General features: G+C 44.9%; 1 protein-coding gene across 1 annotated transcript in view; it reads right to left on the reverse strand.

Annotated features, from left to right (window-relative positions):
* MCF2L2 (MCF.2 cell line derived transforming sequence-like 2) overlaps positions 1 to 25,919 on the reverse strand; it is a 306,850-nt gene that overhangs the window by 58,790 nt on the left and 222,141 nt on the right. The window contains exons 16-18 of the mRNA XM_034780536.1: positions 9,999 to 10,065; positions 6,956 to 7,071; positions 4,299 to 4,368 (exon numbers count right to left, since the gene is read on the reverse strand). Of these exons, the coding sequence (XP_034636427.1) occupies positions 4,299 to 4,368; positions 6,956 to 7,071; positions 9,999 to 10,065 (253 nt within the window). The remainder of the gene's footprint in view (positions 1 to 4,298; positions 4,369 to 6,955; positions 7,072 to 9,998; positions 10,066 to 25,919) is intronic.

The raw sequence follows: 25,919 nt of genomic DNA on the forward strand, positions 1-25,919 counted from the left end.
AAAGGTGCCACAGGACCCTCTGTTGCTTGTGTCAGAAAGGAGATCCCAGGGTGAGGATTTTGCTCTTAGTGAGGGATTTTAATTATGAGGTGAAGAAAAAGTCTGATCTGACCTCTTATTCAATAGATTGTTTTAATGATTTATTTGATTGGTTCATAGAAGCTGACAAATAGAAGAGACAAAGGGTCTGATTTTCTTTTCACTTTACACCAGTTACACACAGGTAACCCCATTAACATCACTGATTTATGCTGCTGTATGTGAGAGGGGAATCAAGCCCAAAGTCTTGTTGCTCACAGAGAAGGGCCCCAAGCTGCAAAATTTAAATCCAGATTTTGCGGTTTGTGGATCTTCAGACCAGAGCTTTCGCTCTGGCCCATTGTAAAGACAAGGGGCATTTGCAAAATTTGGATCCTTTGTTGGTTTTTGAACACCTCAAAGTTCTGGCCTATTTGGACCTGAGGTTTGCATTAGTCCCATCTCTGATATCGACCTCAGTAGGAGTTTTGCCCAGTTAAGATCCAGACTAACACAGCTACCCCTCTGATACTTGCCCAGTTAAGGACCTCAATCTGCCCCTTACAATATAGATTGTTTTATGCTTTAGAGGCTGTTTTCATTCATTACAATTAACACTGACTATAAGAAGTAGCTTAGAAAAACAGATATTTTATTGATTTTTATTACTAAAACCCTTTGAACCTGAATATTTGTCATGAATCCAATAGTGAAGGGCCTAATTAACTTCATTTGATTATAATTAGGGTCTAATTATAGAAGTATAATAGTCCCATTAGTACTATTCCCCTCTTCCCAAACAACTTTATAAATTATGGGCCTGCTTTTTAGAAGTGTTGAGTACCCACAATTCCAGTTGAAGTCTTTGGGAGTAGAGCGTGCTCAGCACCTTTGAAAATTAAGATATGTATGTTTCACCCACACAAATATCTATATAGTCCTTAAGACAGGAATTCCTTCATGTACCATGGAAATGCAGCCATCCCTGGGGTGGGATGCAACAGATTGTCAGACAGCTGGATGATATTAGAACAATGGGAGAAGGAAAGGTTATGACCAAAGATGGTAGGACAAATCTCATCTCTTATGAAAAGTGGTGTGGGATCTTTAATGGTTACTTAGAGCAGACAAGAGCTTGGCTTTTAACATCCCAATCAAAAGAACCAATCAGAGTAAACTGCAGGGAACTAAATCTGGGTACAGTTTTGCAAACCCTTACTCCTGAGAGTAATTCCATTGTCTTTAATGGGAATACTTTAAATGAATCAGCATTACTCACGTATGTAAATGATTGCACAATTGGGCCCTTTATCCCAGAAGGATAGAAGGCTAAATCAGCTCTTAGAATTTGAACCTGTAGCTCTTGAAAGTCCAGCTAGTCTAAAAGCAACGTCTAACACATGATGCTAATTTTCCCAATATAGCTTGTAGAAAACTGGTCCCAGAAAAGAGAACTGCTTTGAAAGGCAAAACCTTGTCATGGTTTTCAACTCTTTTTTCTTGGTCAAACCCTCTATTTTTAATAAACTAACATGTTTTAAGACCCGTGTGCCTTAATCACGTTAACTACTTTTTAATTTCCTTGGAGTAGAAGGCAGGCTGTTTTCCCACACACATAATTCCTCATTACTGTGTAGGGCCATGCACGTCAGCCTTAAATATTCAGTAAACAGCAGTTAGTGGCTTGTTAAAGAAAAATTAACAGCCAGATGGCTTTAGGAACATCAATAATTCATCACACACGGTTTTGCCTGATAGACCCCAATAACCAAGGAAATGGAAAACTCAACTGACAACGTTGTGACACAGAACTGTGGCGCGTGTTACAATCTTTTGTGGTTAATAGATACCAGTTACTTTCACAAGCTTCCTATTCTGAACACAATACCCTGGTTTTGTGAGTTAGCCAGAGCAAGAAAGTATTCAGGAGGAAACCGGCAAAGCAGCTTTTTGGAATAACTGCACTGCAAGCACCACCAGCTTCTGACGTGTCACAACAATAAGGCTGTGCTAAATGAGGCAGGACTTGGGAAAGCTGGCAGGGGAGCCAGAATTACAGGTGGTTACCCACAAGGAGCCATTCTCTTAACTTGCTCTGCACTTTAGTGTGTACATCAAGCAAAGGCAGACGTGGCTATCTGCATGCTGGGCTGCCCAGTGCAGAGAAACAGCACTGCCTGGTAGCCTTGGACTTTCCAAAAAGCAACAGAGGGTCCTGTGGCACCTTTAAGACTAACAGAAGTATTGGGAGCATAAGCTTTCGTGGGTAAGAACCTCACTTCAGATGCATCTGAAGAAGTGAGGTTCTTACCCACGAAAGCTTATGCTCCCAATACTTCTGTTAGTCTTAAAGGTGCCACAGGACCCTCTGTTGCTTTTTACAGATTCAGACTAACACGACTACCCCTCTGATACTTGGACTTTCCAGTGAGTGGGGCTCACTCCACAGGCTTAAACAATCAGTTACCACCACAATACAAAAGTACAGGAGACCCATGCTGATGGGTAGATTCCTTGTTTATTCAGCTGGAATATTGTGTACAGTTCTGGTCACCCGTGTTCGAGAAAGATTAATTCAAACTGGAACAGACGCAGAGACGGGCTAGTGGGATGATCAAGGCAGTGGAGAGTCTACACATATGTCTACTCTGCAATTAAAAATCTGTGCCAGCTGACTCGGCTCATGGGGCTTGGGCTATGGGGCTGTTTCACTGTAGTGTAGACTTCCGAGCTCGGGCTGGAGGCCAGGCTCTAGGACCCTGCATGGTAGGAGGATCCCAGATCTCAGGCTGCAGCCTGAGCTGTAATGTCTACACTGCAATTAAACAGTTCCATAGCCCAATCCCTGTGAGCCCGAGTCAGCTGGCATGGGCCAGCCACATCAGGGCCGGCTCCGGGCACCAGCTTGCCAAGCAGGTGCTTGGGGCGGCCTCTCTGGAGAGGGGCGGCACGTCCAGCTATTTGGCGGCAATTCGGCGGACGGTCCCTCACTCCCGCCGAATTGCCGCCACAGATCGTGATCGTGGCTTTTTTTTTTTTTTTGCTGCTTGGGGCGGCAAAAACCCTGGAGCCGGCCCTGGCCACATATTTTTAATTGCAGTGTAGACATCGCTTAAAAGAGGTTGGCTTGGTTAGCCTAGCAAAACAAAGGCTGAGAGGGGCTATGATTGCTCTCTGTAAATACATCAGTGGGTTAAACAGCAGGGAGGGTGAAGAGCTATTTAAGCTGAAGGACAATGTTGGCACAAGAACAAATGGGGATAAAGTCATCATGAATAAAATTAGAAGGAGGTTTCTAACCCTCAGAGGAGAGACGTTCTGGAATAGCTTCCCAATAGGAGTAGTGGGAGCAAATAACCTAAGGGTACGTCTACACTTACCTCCGGGTCCGGTGGCAGGCAATCGATGTTCTGGGATCGATCCCCGAAGTGCTCGCCGTCGACGCCAGTACTCCAGCTCGGCGAGAGGAGTACGCGGCATCGATGGGGGAGCCTGCCTGCCGCGTCTGGACCCGCGGTAAGTTCGGACTAAGGTACTTCGAATTCAGCTACGTTATTAACGTAGCTGAATTTGCGTACCTTAGTCCGAAGTGGGGGGTTAGTGGGGACCAGGCCTAAGTATCTTAATAAATTTATGAATGGGATTATAGGATGGGGTTCTCCTCCGATAACAGGGGACTGGACTCTGTGACCCAAGAGGTCTCTTCCAGTCCGACGTTCCTAAGGATTGCTGAATTCTGTGAATAAGTAAGAACCCAATCTCATGTAAATTAGTGGTAAAACTCCCATTGACTTTAAAGGGAGCAAGCCACAGACCAGATACAGTTCCACTGCCTCCGGGAGGAGGCAGGATTCCAGGGGTGGCCCTAGGAGGCTGAGCTTCCTGTACCCTGTGGAGCTCAACATCTTTGAGCTTGACGGGATAGGGCCTGGGTGGAGCCAGAGGATCTGCTGCTGAGCCATTCTCTTGCCTGTGGTGGGGCTGTGTTTGGGATGCACAGGACTACTGTGACCACGGAGTTGCTTGGGGCCAGGGTCAAGATCCCTTCCTGTCACTAAGGCAACTAAAAGGTTCCAATTCAAAAATCTACATTTATTAACAGCATCAATCTTTTCTAGACCCAATCCAGCAGCATTTACTCATGTGAGCGTGCCTCGTTCACACAAGCAGTCCCATGGATGCAAATGGGATGATACAGGTGAGTGTGGGCCAAGCCACTTGTGTAAGCAACTGCTGTAGGACCAGACTCTCGGTTTTATACAAACCCACGGTTTACTTACTCTTTTTAAAAAGCACCGGCCAAGAAGCTCAGGGTTCTCAATGCAATTTTCCAGCTCCTTAAGGAAAATTCTGAGAGGGAGAGAGGAAAGGCATTTCCAAGAGATCAATACATTTACACGGTGTGGGGGATATGACACTCTGGAACCCCCATATTCACCACTGTGATATGATTATATGGTTTGTACAAAGTATGCCCTTGTGAGGTAAAGTCATGATTTGCTGAAACTCATTGTTCTGTCAACATAAGTGTATCACCATTGTACATAAAGTTATAAGATTTTGCTATATGGTTGTTATTGGAATATGTTGTGTGTCTGGGAGACATCCACAGCAAGCTCTCCAATGGCAACAAGGGAGGTGGCTCACACTCAGATGGGTGTGAAGCGACCATCGCCAGCCATTGACCCAGCAGCGGAATTGTAAACAAGAGATTTACAATTCAATAAGAAACAGTTGCTCAAGCGCTACACAATGGGGATTGCTTAACTCCGTAGGTATCGGGACATGTGATGCTTGACTCCATGTTTAAGCCAGTATTTTTCTCGGCACATGAACTGAGTATAAAATAAGAGACAGTGGCATTATGAGCCTACCTCTCTCCTCGCCCACCTATTCTGAAGGCAACAGGAACGTTTGGAAGAAAAGACTTTGAACTGGGGAGATTGGTCCCAGGCTGAGCAGGGAATTCAGCCTGTGTATTAAGAACTATGAACCGCTTACAACACCTAGTGGGGTGAAAAAAACTGCTTGATTCCCAATCTTGCTTAGTCTGATAAAGTTTAGGATTTAGACTGTGATTTTACCTTCTATTTCTTATGTAACCAATTCTGTCCTCTACACCTCACACTTATAAGCACGTAAAAATCTACCTTTCTGTAGTTAATAAACTAATTTTAATGTTTCAACTTTACCAGTGAGTTGGTCTAAAGTGCTTGGGGAATCTCCTCAGATTACAAAGGCTGGTGCGTGTCCACTCTCCTTTGCGGAAATGGCGAACTAATTAATGAGCTTGCATGGTTCAAGAGAAGGTCTTGAGCAGTGAAAGACGGTACATTTCTGGTGTGTAAGGCGGGGGGGATTTGTTGGTGTCTCCCTGTGTATAGTTCCTGAATGGCTTAGAGAGCATGCACGCAATTTAGCTGTGTGTTGTTGGCTGAGTGATCACAGCGCCTGGAGGGATTTGCTGCTTGTCCCTAGCATAGCGTTGCAAGAGACAGCCCAGGCTGGAGAGTTAAGGGGGTTCAGCCATCCCACAGGTCCAGGTTGTACCCGGGGGTCTGTCACAGGAGGCCCCATCTAAACCTAGAAATAGATGCCTCGCAAGGGAGATTGCTGAAAAACCATGAGGTCCCTGATCCAACTACTGGAGATATACATTATTGGGGGTGGAGCCCTTTGGAGAAATGGGGCCCTCTTCAGAGTTTGGTGTCTGAATCAGACAGTTGTTGGTCCATGTTAGTAATGGGGTTATGACCTGTCTGGGTTCCATAGCCATTGGGGGTCCATTTCCAGTTGGGTGGCCCAACCTTCTGCATCTCAGTTGGTTCTGAAGGGATGTAGCAGCAGACAGGGAGAGGGCAAAAGGGTGCAGAGCACATGCAGTTGGACTCAGTAATCCATCAGGGCCAAAATGCTGTATATGAAAGCAAGGGGTGGGAGTTTAGGGCCAGATCCAAAGCCCATTGAAGTCCGTGGGAATCTTTTAACTGACTTTGATAGACTGTAAATCAGGCCTTTTAGTGTGGGGACAGACAAGGTTTAGGGGAAGGCTGAATGTCTCTTTCCTGCTTGAACCCCAGAAAGGGAAGAACTTTCATTTTAAAAAAGGATGGATAAAGCTGGAAAACAGAAGGACATTTATTGGGATAATTATTATACCTTGGAAAAGGGGAGGGACTTTTCTTGTTTTGTTCAGCCAGTTGTTACACCTTACGCATGCCTCCTCTACGCAAGGGAATTTTGAAATCCCTGCTGTTGCTAATGTCAGTTCTGCTGCACTGGGATTAGCAACAGTAGGAAATTTTTAATACGTTTCCTCAATCTCCAGGAAGAGCATCGAACATACTTTAATCTTGTCTATTAAATTAGGGTTTTCAGCACGAATTCAGCTGCACTGATTGCTGACCACAGATGTCAGCAACAGGTATACTTCCCCCTGTAAACAAGGATTTTGGAGGGGGCATCGTAGATGAACATTTGACAGATGTAAACACCTAGCAAGGAGTGCAACCAATCGGATTATAGCTACCAGTAATGGGAAGACATAAAGACAGGAAAAATTAAGCTGAATATTAGGGAAAATTTCCTGACAGCAGAGGAAAATGAGAGTCTTATCTAATAAAAGGCTGCAGGATTTGTGTCCACAACATCTATTATGTTCCAAGGAAAGGGGTAAAGGACTTCTCACAAGGGACATTTAAAACCACTGAAGTTACGACAAACCATAGCACATGCACAACAGGATACAAGCCCACACTGACAAGGAGATGAATTAGATGACCTCATGGGTCTTTTACATTGTTCATGATTCTATAGTGGGAGGTGCACACACAGGTAAGGTGAGGACTACATTTCTTGGCTGCTTATTTGTGGGACAGAGAAAGCATTGTAATTGCTTATTCATTAAAGTGTAAATTACTAGGCAGTAAGTATGTACCTGTTGTGGAATTCATAGATTTCCGGGAGGTTGCCAAAAAGAACTTCCTTTTTGTTCTGAAGAGCCAATGGGATCAGATGAATTAAGTCAGGATTGTCCATTTCTGAAGCATAGCCCTGTGTAGAGTGAAAAAACAATAGGCCAATTTTCACCAGGAAAAATACATACTCTGCTTGAGATATTTAATATGGTGATACTGTCGCTATGCACCGCTCATAATTGCACAATCTGACCCAAATCCTATTTGCTCTTTGTTCTCTAAATACGACAGGGGTCAAATTGAGCTGGTTCATGGTGGCTTCCCATACCAGCACTTCTCTGGTGGCCCATCAGTTCCTGTTGATTTTAAGATTCCACTGAGTACCTAGCCCTCAGAGTTGTGATGATACTGTTCCAACCCTGAACAGAGGTGGTGCTGAGTCTACAGACAGAATGAAACAACAGTTCTGAGGGTACAACTTTGCTTCGAGCTAGAGGTGGAATTTCCTCTTTGCGGAAACATACCCAGGCTAGCTCTGATCCAGTTAGTACACTAAAAACAGAAGTGTAGCTGCAGCGGTGGGAGCAGCAGGAGGGGCTAGCCACCCAAATGTGATTCCATCCAAGATGCCAGGTACGTACCTGGGCAGCTAGTCCCTCCTGCCGCTGTCATTGCCATGGCTACACTTCTATTTTTAGCATGCTAGTTTGATCAAAGCTAGCAAAGATATGTCTCCTTGAGCTGGAAATTACCTCCAGCTCGAAGCATAGATAAAACCTAAAAGTCAAAAGTTGACCCTGCCCTGTGGGAAGGGAAGGCCTTAAGCATAACAGGGTCCTTGTAGTTCTGCAGCACAGGGCTCTCCACACAGAAAGAGGTTATGTTTATTTGGATTTTTACAAACTATACGAGAAGAGGACTCTGGGAGCACTTAACGGGCCTTTAAAAATACACTAATAAACCAATAAACAGACCCGTCAATTTCCCCAGCTCAAATCAAATAACGAAGGGACAACATAGGTATGAAAGAAGTTAGTCAATCCCACACACACGGTTCCCAAAGTCCCACACAACCACCACCACCAGCCCTACCCAACACCTGTCTTCTCACAGACCCTGGAGAACAGGTGGGCCTTTCAGTGTGCTCTGAAGGCCACCAAATTCAGGCTGTTACAGACCTAAGGAACACATGAGTTCCAGCTGCCCTGCTGAGAAGTAGCCAGTACGTAGATCTGCCACTGTACGTGGACCACAGACCCAAGCCCCACACAGAGGGAGCACACAGGGGCTTTAATAATAGCTAGATCCATGTCTTGTATTAGCACCAGAAGAATGGCTATACAGCTGCTCTATGCCAACACACTGGATTGGGGGAAGGATTTTTTTCCCCTCAGCCATTCTTAGATCCTCTGCGCAAAGCTCATTTGCTTAACTTTAGCGCAATGAAGTTTAGCATTTGGTCCTAAGCCAGGTGTGAATCACCCCCATTCATCTCAATGGAGATGGTTTTGTCAGAGAGATACTCTAGTTCTCAAGGAATTATTCTGGGGAAGTTCTATGGCCTGTGTTAAACATAGGCTTGTAAGGATTCAATTGTTATCAGTAAATGTCAGTAAACATCGAATTCACTGTACACATAACGACAAAAAATATTTCCCTCAATAATAATCGAAATTTACAAATATGCAAAGTCAGAAAAATGCTGCTTGAGAATTTATTAGAGTCAAAATCCAGTGATTTAGACTTTTGAATTGGGCTTAGTACAAGCGTACTAGCAAATGAATAGTAAACAAAAAAGTACCATTTGTTGATTTAAGGAGCGTACTTGGTATATTTTGACATGTGACATTGACAATTTGTGTTTCAATGGTTTATAAGACTCTAACTTTTTGAATCTCAGTGTCTACTGTCATAAATAACTGCCTGAGCCACCCATAATTTTGTGCAACTATGAACATTTAAATAGATAAAAGTTTAAAAAAATGCTTTAAAATAAATACCAATATTATCCATCAAAATTATTTTAAAAAAGAAATCAAATTAATAGAATCATAGAATATCAGGGTTGGAAGGGACCTCAGGAGGTCATCTAGTCCAACACCCTGCTCAAAGCAGGACCAATCCCCAACTAAATCATCCCAGCCAGGGCTTTGTCAAGCCGGGCCTTAAAAACCTCTAAGGAAGGAGATTCCATCACCTTCCTAGTAACCCATTCCAGTGCTTCACCACCCTCCTAGTGAAAAAGTTTTTCCTAATATCCAACCTAAACCTCCCCCACTGCAACTTGAGAACATTACTCCTTGTTCCATCATCTGCTACCAACGAGAACAGTCTAGATCCATCTTCTTTGGAACCCCCTTTCAGGTAGTTGAAAGCAGCTATCAAATACCCCCTCATTCTTCTCTTCCGCAGACTAAATAATCCCAGTTCCCTCAGCCTCTCCTCATAAGTCATGTGCTCCAGCCCCCTAATCATTTTTGTTGCCCTCCGCTGGACTCTTTCCAGTTTTTCCACATCCTTCTTGTAGTGTGGGGCCCAAAACTGGACACGGTACTCTAGATGAGGCCTCACCAATGCCGAATAGAGGGGAATGATTCTATAATTCCTATGAATTTATCCTAGAAATTCTGCCAACCCTAATTATATGGAAGGTCAGACCTGATAATCACAACGGTTCTTTCTGGTGCTAGAATCCATAAAAAAACCAGGATGTAGACTCTGAAGCCTGATCGTGATGTTTCCAAGTTAACATTGTTAACTATTTCACTGCTGATCCTTTTATGAGAAACATTCTGCTCCCCCAGCACCATCACTGCCCCCCTAACTTAACTCCTGACGTAAAATACGTAGAATAGCCTTAATTCTTCAGCTTCTTGGCTGAAGTGCCTTATAATGGAAAACCTGTGCCTTCGAAACAAGGAATGGGAATTGTGAGTGCCCAGCACCTCACACAGAGGTCCTCAAGGGTAAAAAAATCACTGCAAAAAGTAAGCTTATTACTCATTCATTAATAACTCAGAAGAAGATAAATACTGGAAGTTTGCACAGAAGCATTCACCTTACCTCTATTATACTTTGAAGTTCTTCTACATAAACCCGCTCTGTTTCTATCAGTTCATTTATTATGTGGCTAAAAGAAAAAGAGAGAGAGAGGGTTATAATAGTTACCAATGTTGCAAAGCACAAAATATCTGTTCCTTTTATATCACCACTTCAGGACTATCCACAAATTATCTAGACCATCAAGGGTTATCCTACCCTCACTCTTCAACACCAGGTGTGGCAGATAAGCTTAGAAGGGCCAAGTATCCCATTAGATGGATATATTTCTCCAACTCAGTTTTAATGTCTTCTCTGCTTAAAATGCGTCTTGATTATTTGTGTCACTTTTAGATCTATCTGGTTCACCCTGTGGTCGCTCTGGTGGGGAAGGGAGGAAAAGAGATTTCCTCTGATAGTTTCAGTGATAACATATTAAGAGGCAATAAGACAGAGGACTTTATCTTCCTAGATTAGGTTTATTTAATTTCTGTTTTGTTTCCTTGTTATAAAATAAGAGAAACTAATGATGTTTGCCCCCACAATGCACATGGAAACAATTACGTCAACATAAGTTTGTAATGTAGACATGGCCTCAATGGAGAAAAGGCACTTGTGGTATTAACTGAGAGGTAACTAGGGGAGGTCAGCACTTTATATACCCTACTCCCTCCCACCAACCATATCTTACCTTGCCTAATTTACTTTGCAGGAAAACAACAATGCTCTGTTTCCATTCTGTTTATTTCAGAGAGATCGCTAACATGCGATAGATATCCTATCGTAAAAACACGTCTCTTTTTTAATCAATGAAGACAACCCCTAGCCTGGAGTACATATGCTGCTGGCTGCCAGTGGCATTTTATGCACTGTGTTGATTTGACCTTGTGTTGCCATCTCTCACATTACTCAGATCGTAAATTAAGCATAACTGGATTTTTTTCCAAATAAACCCATATTGTCACAGTCAGGTCGTGGGCAGCCAGACCTAGTAGTCAGAGCCAGCGTCTGTGATCACAAGACTGGAGTCAAGTGAGTCAGGATGCCAGGAGGCACAGGTGTAGGCTTCCTCCTTTCTCCAGGGGTGCTCAACTCCGGGTCAGCCCCAGGCCCTGCCCCCACTCTACCCTTTCCCCCAAAGGCCCAACCCCCATCCTGCCTCATCCTATCTCTACCCCCCTCTTCCCGCCCCGGTCCGCCCCTGCCCTGCCTCTTCCCACCCAGTTCTGCCCCTTCCCCTGAGCACGCCCCATCCCCGCTCCTCCCCCCTCATGCCTCCTGCATGCCGTGGAACAGCTGATCACAGCGGGCGGGAGGCGCTGGGAGGGAGGGGGAGGAATTGATCAGTGGGGCCGCCAGTGGGTGGGAGGCACTGGGGGCTGGGGGGAGCTGGCTGCTGGTGGGTGCTAAGCACCCTGGAGCACCCACGGAGTCAGCACCTATGCCAGGAGGTCAGAGTCAGGGGACAAACTGGAGGTCAGGACCACGGCTCAGATGCCAGGAATCACACCAGGAAATCAAGCAGCAAGGCACACAGTCCAGAGCAGGGTGAAGCCCCGTTGTTCAGAGAGCTTCCTCTTTCTGCTGCTGGCTTAAGTAGGGCCAGCCGGCCAACCAACTTCTCCGGGACTCCACCAATAGGATTCCGGGGGTGGAGCCTCAAACCGGGGCTGAGCTTCATGGGTCCCAGGTAAGCAAGCATCAGCAGCTGCCAGATGGAGGGCTGGACCATGTCTGCTCCTGAAGACCCATTTTTGAGACTCATGGGTCATGACACATATGGGTAAACAGCTCTATCTGAGCAACCCCATATTTGTAATAGCTTTATTGCTGCCTCTAAGAGACCTGGGACATGCCCAATATATCAGATCCAGCCACGCTGAAGTGCCAGAGGGAAACTGGCATTTAAATAAGACAACTCATTACTCACACTGATCAGATATGCATTGGAAATTATTAACATATCTTTTTACTTCTGCTTCAGTTCTGCAAGTGTCCAGTGTTTACAGGTTTATTACCTGTTCTGATATATTATGCGTGCAATGCTAAGACAACTATGCTGCACTCCGATGCCACCTTTAATACTGCAATTTCCGGCAATGGCATCCTACACATGGTGGTATCTCGATCATGTTTGTTTGCTATTGCTGGTATTAATAGAAAGTGCCATTTAAAAAACCCAACGCTGCAATGGAGTTCAACAGAGCTCAACAGAGCAGAGATTGGGCATTGAGCCACTTGATTCTACACACAGTGTGGATCATCTGGCCCAAAATCCTGGAGTGGATGGGACGTAATGGACCACCTCTTCTAATCTTGGTCAGTGCCTATGGTAGGGGCTGCAGGACAATTCTCAACTGGCTGCATGCTGGGGTTCAAATTCCATCCCTCCCTTATAAAGATATACTACAGAAGTGATCCTCAGATCTCAATGGTTCAGGAGCGAAACTAGCAACCAACATGACCCAAAAGAGTCACAGTAGTGGGAATTCATTGTTCCATTTACTATAGTATATGTATTCATATTTAAACACTAGGATAGGGGAAATATTTAGTTTATATATATTATTCTCACAGCAAAATGACTGACCCAGTATTATTATTTGATCAACTACAATTGGTTAATAACATAGTAAATAATTGGTTAATAATTCAGTCACACGGTGTTTTAATATCGTGGGCTGCAAACAGCCGCAGGAGACGCATTAAAGAGCCTCCTGCAGCTCGCGAGCCTCAGTCTGAGTATCGTTGTATTACAATATTCTACCGTGATGGTATAAAATACCCCATCTTAGAACAGGGATACTCATGTGCTCTGCGTGATTACTGTAGAATATGGGCGTAACGGTTTATAAAGGGTTCTTCAGCCCTGTGCACCTTTTCCTGAGTGCACGCTCCGTTTGACTTGAGCCATGCACTCTGTGCCAGGCTTCTGCTTTTAGTGCCAAGATTTGCCTCAAGATATACACATAAAACTCCAGTGGACTTCGATGGGAGCTGCACACACAGAGCTGAGTGTGGTATTTGGCCCAAGAAGTGTTTTAAGAACATAGTGTGACTTGCTTTACTTACCAGTTGCAACAAATAAAGCTGTTTCTGTATCAGAGGGGTAGCCGTGTTAGTCTACTTGCATCTGAAGAAGTGAGGTTCTTACCCACGAAAGCTTATGCTCCCAATACTTCTGTTAGTCTTAAAGGTGCCACAGGACCCTCTGTGACTTTTTAAAGCTGTTTCTGGTTACTCTGTGTCTTTCTTTTAGTGCAAGCAGTTACTGTCATTCACCTTTGTGTTTTGCTAGCTTTTTAATGTTGCAAATGATAGTAAAATTAGAAAGAAATAATGAAGACAGCATATGGATAAGTCCTGGAGACAATCATTGAGGACAGGTCCAAGCCAAAGGCTAGTAATCCTAATTAATATAAATTATAAGTCTCAGAGGACCAGTTAAAATTCAGCTAAAGGTCACTAGTGGCTAAAAGCTGTTACCATCTTATTGCTGTTTGGTGGCCTATTTGAAAGGAATTGGGTGGTCCCTGTTTAGTTCACACTGGACCAGCACCACATTTGGCACCCTTGCTATCAGTCTCAGCGGAGAAGCTAAGGATTACATTGTCCATGAAGACTGAGCTAGTAATACGGCCTGGGAAGAAACGCACACACACATCATGTGCATGGATAAATGCATGTGCAAACCCCATATTTGCATGAGCAAAATGGTGCTTCCTATGCAAACTCCTATTCAAATGCATACTCACACAGTCTGTATGCACAACTATGGGTTTTGCACATCCAGTCACATACATGAATATGTTATAAGTGGGCACACTTTAGAGGCCAAGATCCAGGGACTGTTCTCAGTTACTTTCTGTACATCTAGAGTAACTTCATAAAGTCAGCAGAATTATGCCGAGTTTATTTTAGTGGTCTTTTGAGAGCAGAATTTGAACGCAAGTTTTTGAAACATGTCCCCACGAATCAGCTTTTTGAAACATTGTTTCTGAATCAGTTTCTAAGACTAACTCATTTTAAAGAAACCTCTAATTCTCTCCACCTCTCTCTCTCTCTCTCTCTCTCTCTTTTAGGGAAGGCCTAAAAATAGAATAAAAAGTCACTACATGGGAAAGAGTGAATCAAGCACCTGGGTCTGTGCAGCAGCGTTGGGAGCTTCAGGGGTTTTATTAATATTCCCAATATAGATTTGAAAAGAACTGTCGCGCTGTGTAAAGATATCAGTGCATAAATGTGTCATTTGGGAAGCTGGATAAGGTCATCACACATGAACTTTATGTATTTGCATATTGCGTGCAGTGATGCTGATTTACCTGAAAACAGGACACAGATTTTCCATACATCATTTGCCCTCTTACAGAGCAGGTTTTACCAGGTCTGAATCTGAAACTGATGCAGACACAGCTTACAAGTGAATCTGAAAAGCAAATGATTGGTCTGCTGGTTTCCTAGTAACCTGCCATGATAGACAAACAATAGTAGGGTGCCTTTCAAAGACACAAATTAGAAGAGTCCAACCAGGAGAGGAAGCCTTTATTGTCCGACTATCTATAAATGATTAAACAGAAGAGGATGGTTTGAAAAGCCTGATTCTTTTCTGGATCATAGTTTATTTATGTAGAGATTGTCAGCTCTTTACTTCATTCTTTTGAATATTCACTGATTCTTTTATATTTACCTATTAATTTCCCTCTAATCTTGTTTGGAGAGTAATCTCCATGCAGAGCATTTAAAACTACAATTCTTCACATGATGAAATAGTTGCATTAGTGGAGATTCTGCAGGGATGCCTGGGATACGTCCATTAAAATTCCAGGGACCTCACAGAATCTGACAGACTTTTCTTTAATTAGATTTAATTCTATTATTTTTATTTAATTCTATAGGTGAAACATACACACAGATTTATTACAGATAATAAATACTTTAATATTCAAAGTGTTATACACAACTTATTTAACTAATCTTTACATCACTCCATAAGAGACAAGGTAGGTGAAGTAATGTTTTATTGGACCAACTTTTCCATTTTGGGAGAAGTGAAGGGGAATTTTTTGGCTTGCTCCTGGCTGCCTAATGCTGCCCTACTTCCTGGAGAGCCCAGAAACATAGATGATTCTGTCCTTTCTCTTTCAAAGACAGGTAAAGTGAATACCATGTAGGTTACTCTATGTGTGCTCTTCATGCACGGATATCAACAGGCATTCTCTATTAGAGGAGAGATTTTCCTTGTTCGCTTAGCCAAAATTTCCCACTCTCTCCACTGCAATGCTGTATGGTCATTCCAGAAGTAGACACATTTAAGTGGTTTTGTGTGCATTATATATAGTCAATGGGAGTCTCTCCATTGGCTTCAATTGGACTTTGTGATTGTCACACACCTAGTGGTCGGAGCAGGACTCTGGACTAATGGTCCAAGCAGAACCAGAGAATGGAACTCGAGGTGTAGTCAGGAGGCAAGCCAATGGTTAAAGCCATGAGTCAGGAGCCAGAACAGAAACAAAGGGCGGAGCTGGAGGCGTGGTCAGGAGACAGAGCCAGGAGTTAGGAATCAGGAATTCAGAGGCAGGCAGGGATTAGGGCTGGAGCGGAGCAGGCAAGGGCTGGAGCAAGGGTGGACAGGAAGCGGGTCTGGCTCAGCTGCGGGCATGGAACGCATTGAGCAGCCACTGTGCAGCTGTTGCTACAGGGCTTAAATGATGATCTCTTGGCTCTTCTGATCAATCAGGGAGCACAGTCCGTTAGTGCAGGTTTATTGGGCCCAGCCAACCTCACTGGGTTGCTAGTCAACTGAGCCCAGAAGCAGCTGAGTTCCTGACAGTGATCAGCATTTCTTTATTTCATCTTCTTTATTTTTCTGTTATGGTCTTTCAGATCTTCACTGTCTGGTCTGCTTAAACCTTCAATTAAATATACAATCTCCAATGATAAAGGCCTGATTATGTCCCTGTGCAATAAGAACAGCCTTACTAAGTCAGATCAATGGTCCATTTAGCCCAGTATCCTGTCTCCAATAGTGGCCAGCACCAGAGCTTCAGAGGGCATGTACAGAACAGGGCAATTTTTGGAGCGATTGCTCTGTCATCCCTTCTTGGCTACTGGCAGTCAAACAGTTAAGGTCACCCCGAGCATGGGGTTACATCCCGGATCATCTTGGCTAATACCCACAGATGGACCTATCTTCCAGAACTTATCTAGTTCTTTTTTGAACCCACTTATACATTTGGCCATCATAACATCCCCTGACAGTGAGTTCCACAGGATAATTGTGCATTGTGTAAAAAATACTTGCTCTTGTTTGTATTAAACCTGCTGCCTATTCATTTCATTGGATGACCCTGGTTTTTGTCTTTTGGAAAAAGGTAAATAACACTTCTCTATTCACATTTTCCACACCATTCATGATTTTACAGACCTCTATTGCAGTTCTCAAACTAGGGCCACCGCTTGTTCAGGGAAAGCCCTGGCAGGCAGGCCAGTTTGTTTACCTGCCACGTCCGCGGATTCGGCCGATCAAACTGCAGGCCCTAGTTTGAGAACCACTACTCTATTGTACCCCCCCTTAATGCCTCTTTTCTAAACCGAACAGCCCTAATCTTTTTAGTTTCTCCTCCTGTGGAAGCTGTTTCACACTCCTGATCATCTTTGTTGCCCTTCTCTGAACCTTCCCAGTTCCACTACATCCTTTTTAAGATGGAGCAACCAGGACTGGACACAGCACTCAACGGCAAGGGCCCACCATGGATTTGTAAAGAGGGATTATGATATTTTCTGTCTTACTATCTATCTCTTTCCTAAGTCTTCCTACCATTCTGCTAATTTTTTTGCCCACCACTGCACATTGAGCTGAAGTTTCCAGAAAACTCTCCATGATGATTCCAAGGTCTCTTTCTTGAGTGGTAACATCTAATCTAGAACTCATCATTATATACGTGTAATTGGGATTATTTATTCCAATGTAAAAACTGTGTAGGGATCAGGCAACCCGCCCAGTGTTTCCTTTCACTTAACATTCTTCTGCTATTTCTTCCATTGTGATTTGGCCTTGTAAATAAATCCTATACTGATAGTCCTCTCTGACTGCACAATTTAAGAGAGTTCACTCTTGGCCTTTTGAAGTCACATTAAAGGTGCATCTGTTAGTCCTCAGTAGGTGGAACAAAGAGGTGGGTGTCTGAATCATATCTCAGCATCTAGGGCATTCCTGTGTTTTAAATTTAAGATAATCCAGTGAGCACACTCTCTGGTGTTGTAAACTGGAGAGTCCATAACAATTTCAGCCTACAAGATAAAAGCCATCCTCCATCAGGGGTGTGGTGGGGAGGTGTCCGGGAAAGAAGTCTATGACAACTGGATATGCAATGTGCGGAGATTTATTTAGAGGGAGTGGTCACCAGTGAATAGCACAATCACCTTCTTGCAATTCTTTTATTGAAGAAGCCCATTCTTTCCCTATTCAGCTAACAAGGCAGGTCCACTGAAACCAGTCATCCATTTACTGAGCGTTTGTTCTAGTGTTTGCCATGTAAATACATTGTTTTCCTTCATCAAAGCAGCAAAAAACAGGATGAAACAGAGCTGATGCTTTCTCTCTTTTGCTATCCAAAGGCTCCAATGGTTGTCACCAGATTGAACTCAGAGGCTACATGCATTACCACCTGCTTATACAGGATTGGATACTGAAGGTGCTAGTTACAGTACGTATAAACAAGCTCTGGCCTGGGACAATGTCAAGTCCCGAAAGTTGGATTTGAGAAATTCGTGTTGTTTATTCAAAGGACATATGAACCATTCAATGTATTTGATCCAGTTTATTGGTAGAGGTGTCATCTAAGGACTTGAACCAACAAGGAGCAGTAGAGACATCATGTGCTTCAGCAGAGCTAGAAAATAATCTCGTACCTGGGAGTCTTTACTTTGTTGAATTCCCTGTACAACGCGTACTAATCCACTTTGGGAACTGGAGGATCAAGAAATCTGCAAGTTGAACTTATCTCCACTGGGGTCAGGAACGCCCAAATTTTATTCCCAGTTCTGACACTGACTCCCTTTGCAACCTTGGACAAGTCTCTTAACTTCACTTTGTCTCGATTGTCTCATTTGCATTATCTGGTTGTGTTAGAGCTGCCTAGTCCTCAGCCCTCAAGAAGCAGATGGGTAGAGCGTGAGCATGCCGGGCCAAGTCCATTGTGCAGTTGTAGATATGTGCAATTTGAAGATGAAAGTGGGAGCATAGTTAGGCCAATGTTGAATGTTTAGCTTTAGCGTTAGGTTTTAAATACTGAAAATGTCAGGATGCAGACATTGCCAGAACAGGGCATTTGAACTGGCCTTGTCCATCATCTCTGAATTGTCCCCTCAGTTATGCAGGGAGTTTTTCATATGGAAGCATATATCAAGTAGACAAGCCTGAACGACAATCCATTAAATATGTGGTTTACATAATAGGGCCGAGGAAAGCTTACGTCACTGTAATATTCAGCACAATAGATATTTAAAGTCAATATTTCAAGTCAATAAGTAGGACTTTTGACATAATTTCCCCCCTGACTTTAACTAATTATTTACTAAATGCTCAACTACTACAGTGGTGTGTGCGGGTTAGATAGTCAGGAAATATTTTTATCACCACTATACAGATGGAAAAACTGAGGTAAAGAGGTTAACAGACCAAGATCACAGTGTCGGAATCAGGATTAGGACTTGGTAGTTCCTGGCTCCCCATCCTCTTTTCAGGTGATGTAGTTAATTTGGTTGCTTATTACCAAACTATTTGCTGGTTAGGTCAGCTAATTATGAGATATAAAACAGTTCCCTGTGGCCAGTTATTTTGAGAGCACTGTATGTGGGGCAACTTCTTATATACAAAGGGATCCAGGCATTTTGGAAATGGCAAAACACTGAGTTAAAAAAAAGTGGCACCTGTGGTGAGATTCAACTACAACAGAGATATATTTCTTCTCATTCAAGTTTCGGTTGCAGCCATGTGTATATCTGTCAATATAATGCTGCGGTTCATTAGGAACTGTCTGTACCGAATAGACTTAATTCTTCAAGAAAATCTCTTTCTGTCATTTGGAAAGGGGAATAAGTCCCAGAGAAAGATCTTCAGAAATTCTCTTGGTATTGACACCTCTTCATCAATTATTGGGAGTGGACCACATCCACCCTAACTGAATTGACCTTCAACATTGGTTTTCCTCTTGTAAGGTAATTCCCTTCTCTTCATGTACCAATATATATTTATGCCTGTATCTATATTTTTCACTCCATGCATCTGAAGAAGTGGTTTTTTTTAAATCTGTTAGTCTTTAAGGTGCCACCGGACTCCTAGAAATTTTCTATGTCTATAGTTACAAGATACCAAAGTCAAAGTTCCACTTGAATGAATTTGTTAGTAGTCATAAAGATCTTTTACCCCTGTTTAAGGAGAAGATTATGTGGGACTGATCCATGACACAAGTGTCTCTTGAATGTTGGACAGTGGGCATTGTTTTTTAACTAGGAAATGAACTATTAGCACGAGGAGAGAATGTCAAACATCCCTCCTAAAAGCAACTATCTTGGTAGAATAGAAGTTTCCCTCACACAGCAGCTGAAACATGAAATCTCTCCTGTCCCACATGGTGCAGAGGACTAAGAGTTTTCAAGATAAAACCAATTTTTAAAATTTCTAGTGGCAATTAATACTTGTAAACTGCTTTGAAAATTGAAAGGGCTAATATTATTGGGCTTGATTCTGCTCCCACAGAAGACAATAAGGGCAAGTCTCCACTACAAAATTAAGTTGACCTAAGTTATGTTGATGTACAGCCACTGCAATTTTACATGTTTATGCTACGCTCCTAGTGTCAGCAGTGCACACCCTCACCAGGAGCTCTTGCACTGATTGAACTGCCTGTGTGAGGCACGGTGGGATGGTTTCTGAAAGGCAGCAACAGTTTCTGTAAGCAATGAAGTGTCTACAATGACACTGCGTCAACCTAACGACATCAACTTAAATGCTACACCTCTCACGGCTTACATTGACCTAACTCTGTAGTGTACACCAGGCCTACAATTTTTGTCTTACTACTGCACATAACAAAGAGATCCCTCTGCGAAAGCTCTGACCTCATTAAACTTCATTTGCATCTCAGGACTGGAAACAGGGAGTCGATCTGTTAAAAACTTTGGTTCAGTTCCGGGTCAGGTTTATCAGTATTTCTTAACTCTCCCATTCAGTTCCAGTTCAGACACTAAGGCCTGGTCTACACTAGTAGGTTATGTCAAATTTAGCAGCGTTAACTCGAATTAACCCTGCACCCGTCCACACAACGAAGCTATTTATTTCGACATAGAGGTCTCTTTAAATCGATTTCTGTACTCCTCCCCGACGAGGGGAGTAGCGCTAAATTCGACATGGCCATGTCGAATTAGGGTAGGTGTGGATGGAATTCGACGCTAATAGCTCCGGGAGCTATCCCACAGTGCCATCACTCTGTTGACGCTCTGGACAGCAGTCCGAGCTAGGATGCTCTGACCAGCCACCAGCCACACAGGAAAAGCCCCGGAAAAATTTGAATTCCTTTTCCTGTTTGGCCAGTTTGAATCTCATTTCCTGTTTGGACATCGTGGCGAGCTCAGCAGCACTGGCAATGATGCAGAGCTCTCCAGCAGAGGTGACCATGCAATCGCAGAATAGAAAGAGGGCCCCAGCATGGACCGATCGGGAAGTCTTGGATCTGATCGCTGTGTGGGGCGATGAGTCCGTGCTTTCGGAGCTGCGATCGAAAAAACGGAATGCGAAGATCTACGAGAAGATCTCAAAAGCCATGATGGAGAGAGGATACAGCTGGGATGCAACGCAGTGCCGCATGAAAATCAAGGAGCTGAGACAAGGGTACCAGAAGACCAAAGTGTCAAACGGACGCTCCGGATCCCAGCCCCAGACATGCCGTTTCTACGAGGCACTGCATTCCATTCTAGGTGTGGCCGCCACCACTACCCAACCACTGTCCATGGACTCTGACGATGGGGTATTGTCAATGGCCGCTTCCTCGGAGATGTTCGTGGACGGGGAAGATGAGGAAGGAGATGAGGAGGACGAGGCAGCCGACAGCACTTTCAACGCTGATTTCCCCGACAGCCAGGATCTCTTCATCACCCTCACGGAGATCCCCTACCAACCCTCCCAAGGCGGTAACCCAGACCGTGAATCAGAGGAAGGATCAGTAGGTAAGTGTTTTAAACATTTATTTTGAACAGAATAGGAATGGTATCTTAACAATGGGTTTTTCATGATTAGTTTGCCCTAGGCGCTTTAGTTTTTAGTCCTTGCCAGTGCAGCTACTGAAAAATTCTGTCAATATGTCCGGGGATAGAGCAGAAATCCTCCTGGGACATCTCCACGAAGCTCTCCTGGAGGTATTGTGAAAGCCTTTGCATCAGGTTCCTGGGGAGAGCGGCCTTATTGCGTCCTCCATGGTAGGAAACTTTTCCGTGCCAGGCTAGCAGCAAGTACTCCGGGATCATTGCCTCGCAAAGCATGGCGGCATACGGCCCTGGTGTTTGCTGGCATTCACGCAGCATGCGGTCTTTCTCTGTCTCCGAAATCCTCATCAGAATGATATCACTCATGGTGAACTGCTTTGAATTAGGGGAATGTTAGTATTGGGACTGATTGCCTGTTCCTTTACATAACTGTAACCAGCTGTTTACAGCCACGCGGTGGAGGCGGGACAGGGGCAGCATGCAGGGATTTTTCCCAGGGACAGCTGCGAGGGGGGTGGGACAGAGGCAGACTTCATGCTGGCCGGATTGCCAGCAGCAGGAACTGGCCAATGCTAGGAGCATTGCTTGGAACATGAAAGGAGGGCACTGCTATAAATTAAGCTTTAAGCAGCCAAAAGTCTACGGCTTACCATGTCCGCCTGTTAGCCGAATTCCGTTGTCCGGCCCCACTTGTGTAATCTGTACAGCAAGACCCCAGGCACTCAATGGGAAGGCCGAAAATTCGACCTTGTACTGAGTGCGCATGTGATAGGTACTGTGCATGGTCTTGTTCACAGAGAAAGACAATATTGATTGTTCGCAAAACTGTATCTTTGTGAGGAATTCACTCCCTTTTTCCCATCCCACAGCTGTGAGTGTCTCCCGAGTTACCCCGGCATCCCACTCCCAGAGGCTGGCACAGATCAGGCGATGAAAGAAAAGGACACGGGACGAGATGTTCTCAGAACTTATGGGCTGCTCCCGAGCCGAGGCGGCACAGCAGACCCAGTGGAGGGAGAACATGTCGCAATACCAGCGATCACACAGCGAAAGGGAGGACAGGTGGCGGCAGGAAGACCACCAGGTGACTCAAACGCTGCTTGAACTAATGAGGGAGCAAACGGACACGCTCCGGTGCCTTGTAGATGTTCTGCAGGACCGGAGGCAGGAGGACAGAGCCCCGCTGCATTCTATCTCTAACCGCCCTCCCCCGCCACAAAGTCCCATCCCCCCTCACCCAAAGTCCCAAGAAGGAGGGGCGGCAGGGTCCGTGAAAACAGTCACTCCACCCCTGCAGACTGCTCAAGTAGCAGAAGGCTCTCATTCCCAAAGATTCGGTAAGTCCTTTCCTTCACTCCAAAAGCACCTCACCCAAGCTCCCATCCCAGTTTCATCCCCTAACTGTGTAGTTGTTAATAAAAAATATGTTTCTGTTAATTACTGTTTCCGTCATGTTCTTTTAGAGGACAGTGTGTTTGAAGGGGAGGAAGGGGGTTGGTAATTGGAGAGGATAGTCACCTTTACCAGGGTACAGACACGGGGGGCAGGTTCAGCAGAAGGTCACACACACATTGCAGTCACTAGGCACCCTGGTCAGTCTGGGAGGTGGTTTTCATCTTCTGTGTGGGGGGGCTATGTGAGTTTGTGGCGGGGGAGGGCGGTTACAGATCTTATGCAGCGGTCCTTAGCCTGGATGACAGAGCCACGCAGCAGGGGATCTGTAACCGCCATCCCCCGCCACAAAGTCACATAGCCCCCACACACAGAGTCCCGAAAAGGAGTGGTGGCAGGCTCCGTTGAAACAACCAGTCCACCACTGTGGACCGCTCTAGGAGCAGGAGCCTGTCATTCCTCGAGTTTAGAAGCGTCCTTTCCATCACTACACCCGCTCCCCACCATAGTCTGTGTCCCAGTTTCAACACTTTACCACAAAATCCTTAATAAAGAAAATGGTATTAATGAACAAAGTTTCATTTATTTTATTTTTAAAGGTGTGTTGGAAGGGGGGGAAGAGGGTTGGTAACTGGAGAGGATAGTCAACATTAACTGAGTAAAGAAACGGGGACAGGTTCAGTTTCTGTTTAAACAAACTTAATAGTCACAGGTTACCCTGCTCACTCTGGAACCTAGCTTTCAAAGCTTCCCGAATGCACAGCGCGTCCCGCTGGGCTCTTCTAATTGCCCGTCTGTCTGGCTGGGCGTAATCAGCAGCCAGGCGATTTGCCTCAACCTCCCACCCCGCCATAAACATCTCCCCCTTGTTCTCACAGAGATTGTGGAGCACACAGCAAGCTGCAAAAACAATGGGGATATTGGTTTCGCTGAGATCAGAGCGAGTCAGTAAGCTTCTCCCTCTCCCCTTCAAACGTCCAGCACACTCCACCACCATTCTGCACTTGCTCAGCCGGTAGTTGAAGAGTTCTTTTTCACTGTCCACGGCACCTGTATAGGGCTTCATGAGCCAGGGCATTAGCGGGTAGGCTGGGTCCCCGAGGATCACTATAGGCATCTCCACATCCCTAACAGTTATTTTGTGGTCCGGGAAGTAAATACCTTCCTGCAGCCGTCTAAACAGACCAGAGTTCCTGAAAATGCAAGCATCATGAACCTTGCCCGGCCATCCGACGTTGATGTTGGTAAAACGTCCCTTATGGTCCACCAGTGCTTGCAGCACCATTGAAAAGTAGCCCTTTCGGTTAATGTGCTGGCTGGCCTGGTGGTCCGGTCCTAGGATAGGGATGTGAGTTCCATCTATAGCCCCACCGCAGTTTGGGAATCCCATCGCGGCGAAGCCATCTATGATCACCTGCACGTTTCCCAGGGTCACTACCTTTGAGAGCAGTAGCTCAATGATTGCGTTGGCTACTTGCATCACAGCAACCCCCACAGTAGATTTGCCCACTCCAAAGTGATTCGCGACTGACTGGTAGCTGTCTGGCGTTGCAAGCTTCCAGAGGGCTATGGCCACTCGCTTCTGGACAGTCAGGGTTGCTCGCATCCGGGTGTCCTTGCACTTCAGGGCAGGGGACAGCAACTCACCAAGTTCCAGGAAAGTTCCCTTACGCATCCTAAAGTTTCGCAGCCACTGTGATTCATCCCAGACCTGCAGCACTATGCGGTCCCACCAGTCCGTGCTTGTTTCCCGGGCCCAGAATCGCCGTTCCACAGCATCAACATGACCCACTGCCACCATGATGTTCATGGCACGGGGTCCCGTGCTTTGTGAGAGGTCTGTGTCCCTCTCAGACTTAATGTCCTCACTGCACTGCCGTAGCCTCCTCGCCCGATTTCTCAGCATCTGCCTCTGAAAAAGATGGATGATAAGGTGCGAGGTGTTGACAACGGCCATAACTGCACCGATGATCGCAGCGGGCTCCATGCTCGCAGTGCTGTGGCGTCCGCGCTGTCAGTCACCAGAAAAGTGTGCGAACTGATTGCCCACCGGCGCTTTCACGGAGAGAGGGCGGGAGTGAGGGTTGAAGGACGACAGTTACCCAAAACCACCCTCGACACATTTTTTGCCCCAGCAGGCATTGGGGGCTCGACCCAGAATTTCAATGGGCAGCGGGGACTGCGGGAACTGTGGGATAGCTGCCCACAGTGCACCGCTTCCAATATCGATGCTTGCCCCATTAGTGTGGACTCACAAAGTCGAATTACTATCCTTAGTGTGGATACACACGTTCGACTTTGTAATATCAGTTCCACAAATTCGCTTTAAGTAAAATTGAACTACTCTTGTAGTGTAGACATACCCTAAGTTGTTGGGTAACCAGTTCATCTACTTTGAACCAGTTCAGATACGTTTCCTGGAGATAATGTCTCATACTCTTATGTTTGCATTATAACTCCTAGAAAAAGAATACAATGATAAATATTTCTTTCATTGCAGAAAAATTATTTACTATCTAAACAAATGATTTGCACGCACTACATCCTCCAGAACTCTGTCAGTCATATTTGCCTGCTAAGGTGACAAAATGAATTTCAGCCCAGAAAATGCCCTATCTACTCTGACTTGCATAGCAGGAACAAACACTCAGCAGGAAGCGGGAGCAAGGAAGAGTCAAAGAGGGGAGGGAAGTGTTCTAGGTGGTTTTGGGCAGTCCTCCACCTGGGCATAACAGACAGGAGAACTACTAATCCCAAAACCACTCTCTTCCTCTTTTCTCATCTCAACCAATGACGTCCTAGGAAGTGTAGTCTCTGCCCCTCTCTCTCCAGGATTGGAACAGAGAGAGAGCCTGCCGCAGCATCCCCCAAAGCCCCCCTCAGCGCCTCATTATTGAACCTGTTATTGTGAATCAGTTACCAGTTTTTGTGTTTTGGAGTTCAGTTCCAGTTCAGGTTCAATACAACTGAGAGGTTTTCAGTTCTGGTTCAGTTCCAGTTCACTCAAAAAACCTCTCTGAACCAGTTCCAGGGTAAGGTTCGAGTTCAGTTCGACTCCCCAACTGGAAAGATGAGAACCACTTGGTTTGGGCCCTGTTAAGAGCTCTAGATGCTGAGATTTTTAACAATCCATCTGTTGATGATCCCCTGAGAGAAAGAATGGACATTCATTTTTAGGACCAAACCTGGTGGGTATAGTAGTGTTATGGAGTATTTCCAGTAAACCACTAAGTTACCACTTTAACCTGTTTTTCCTCTGGCCCAATTCCATCCCACTGGTAACATTTGTTT

The sequence above is a fragment of the Trachemys scripta genome, chromosome 9 (genome assembly GCF_013100865.1).
Source record: "Trachemys scripta elegans isolate TJP31775 chromosome 9, CAS_Tse_1.0, whole genome shotgun sequence".
NCBI lineage: Eukaryota > Metazoa > Chordata > Testudines > Emydidae > Trachemys > Trachemys scripta.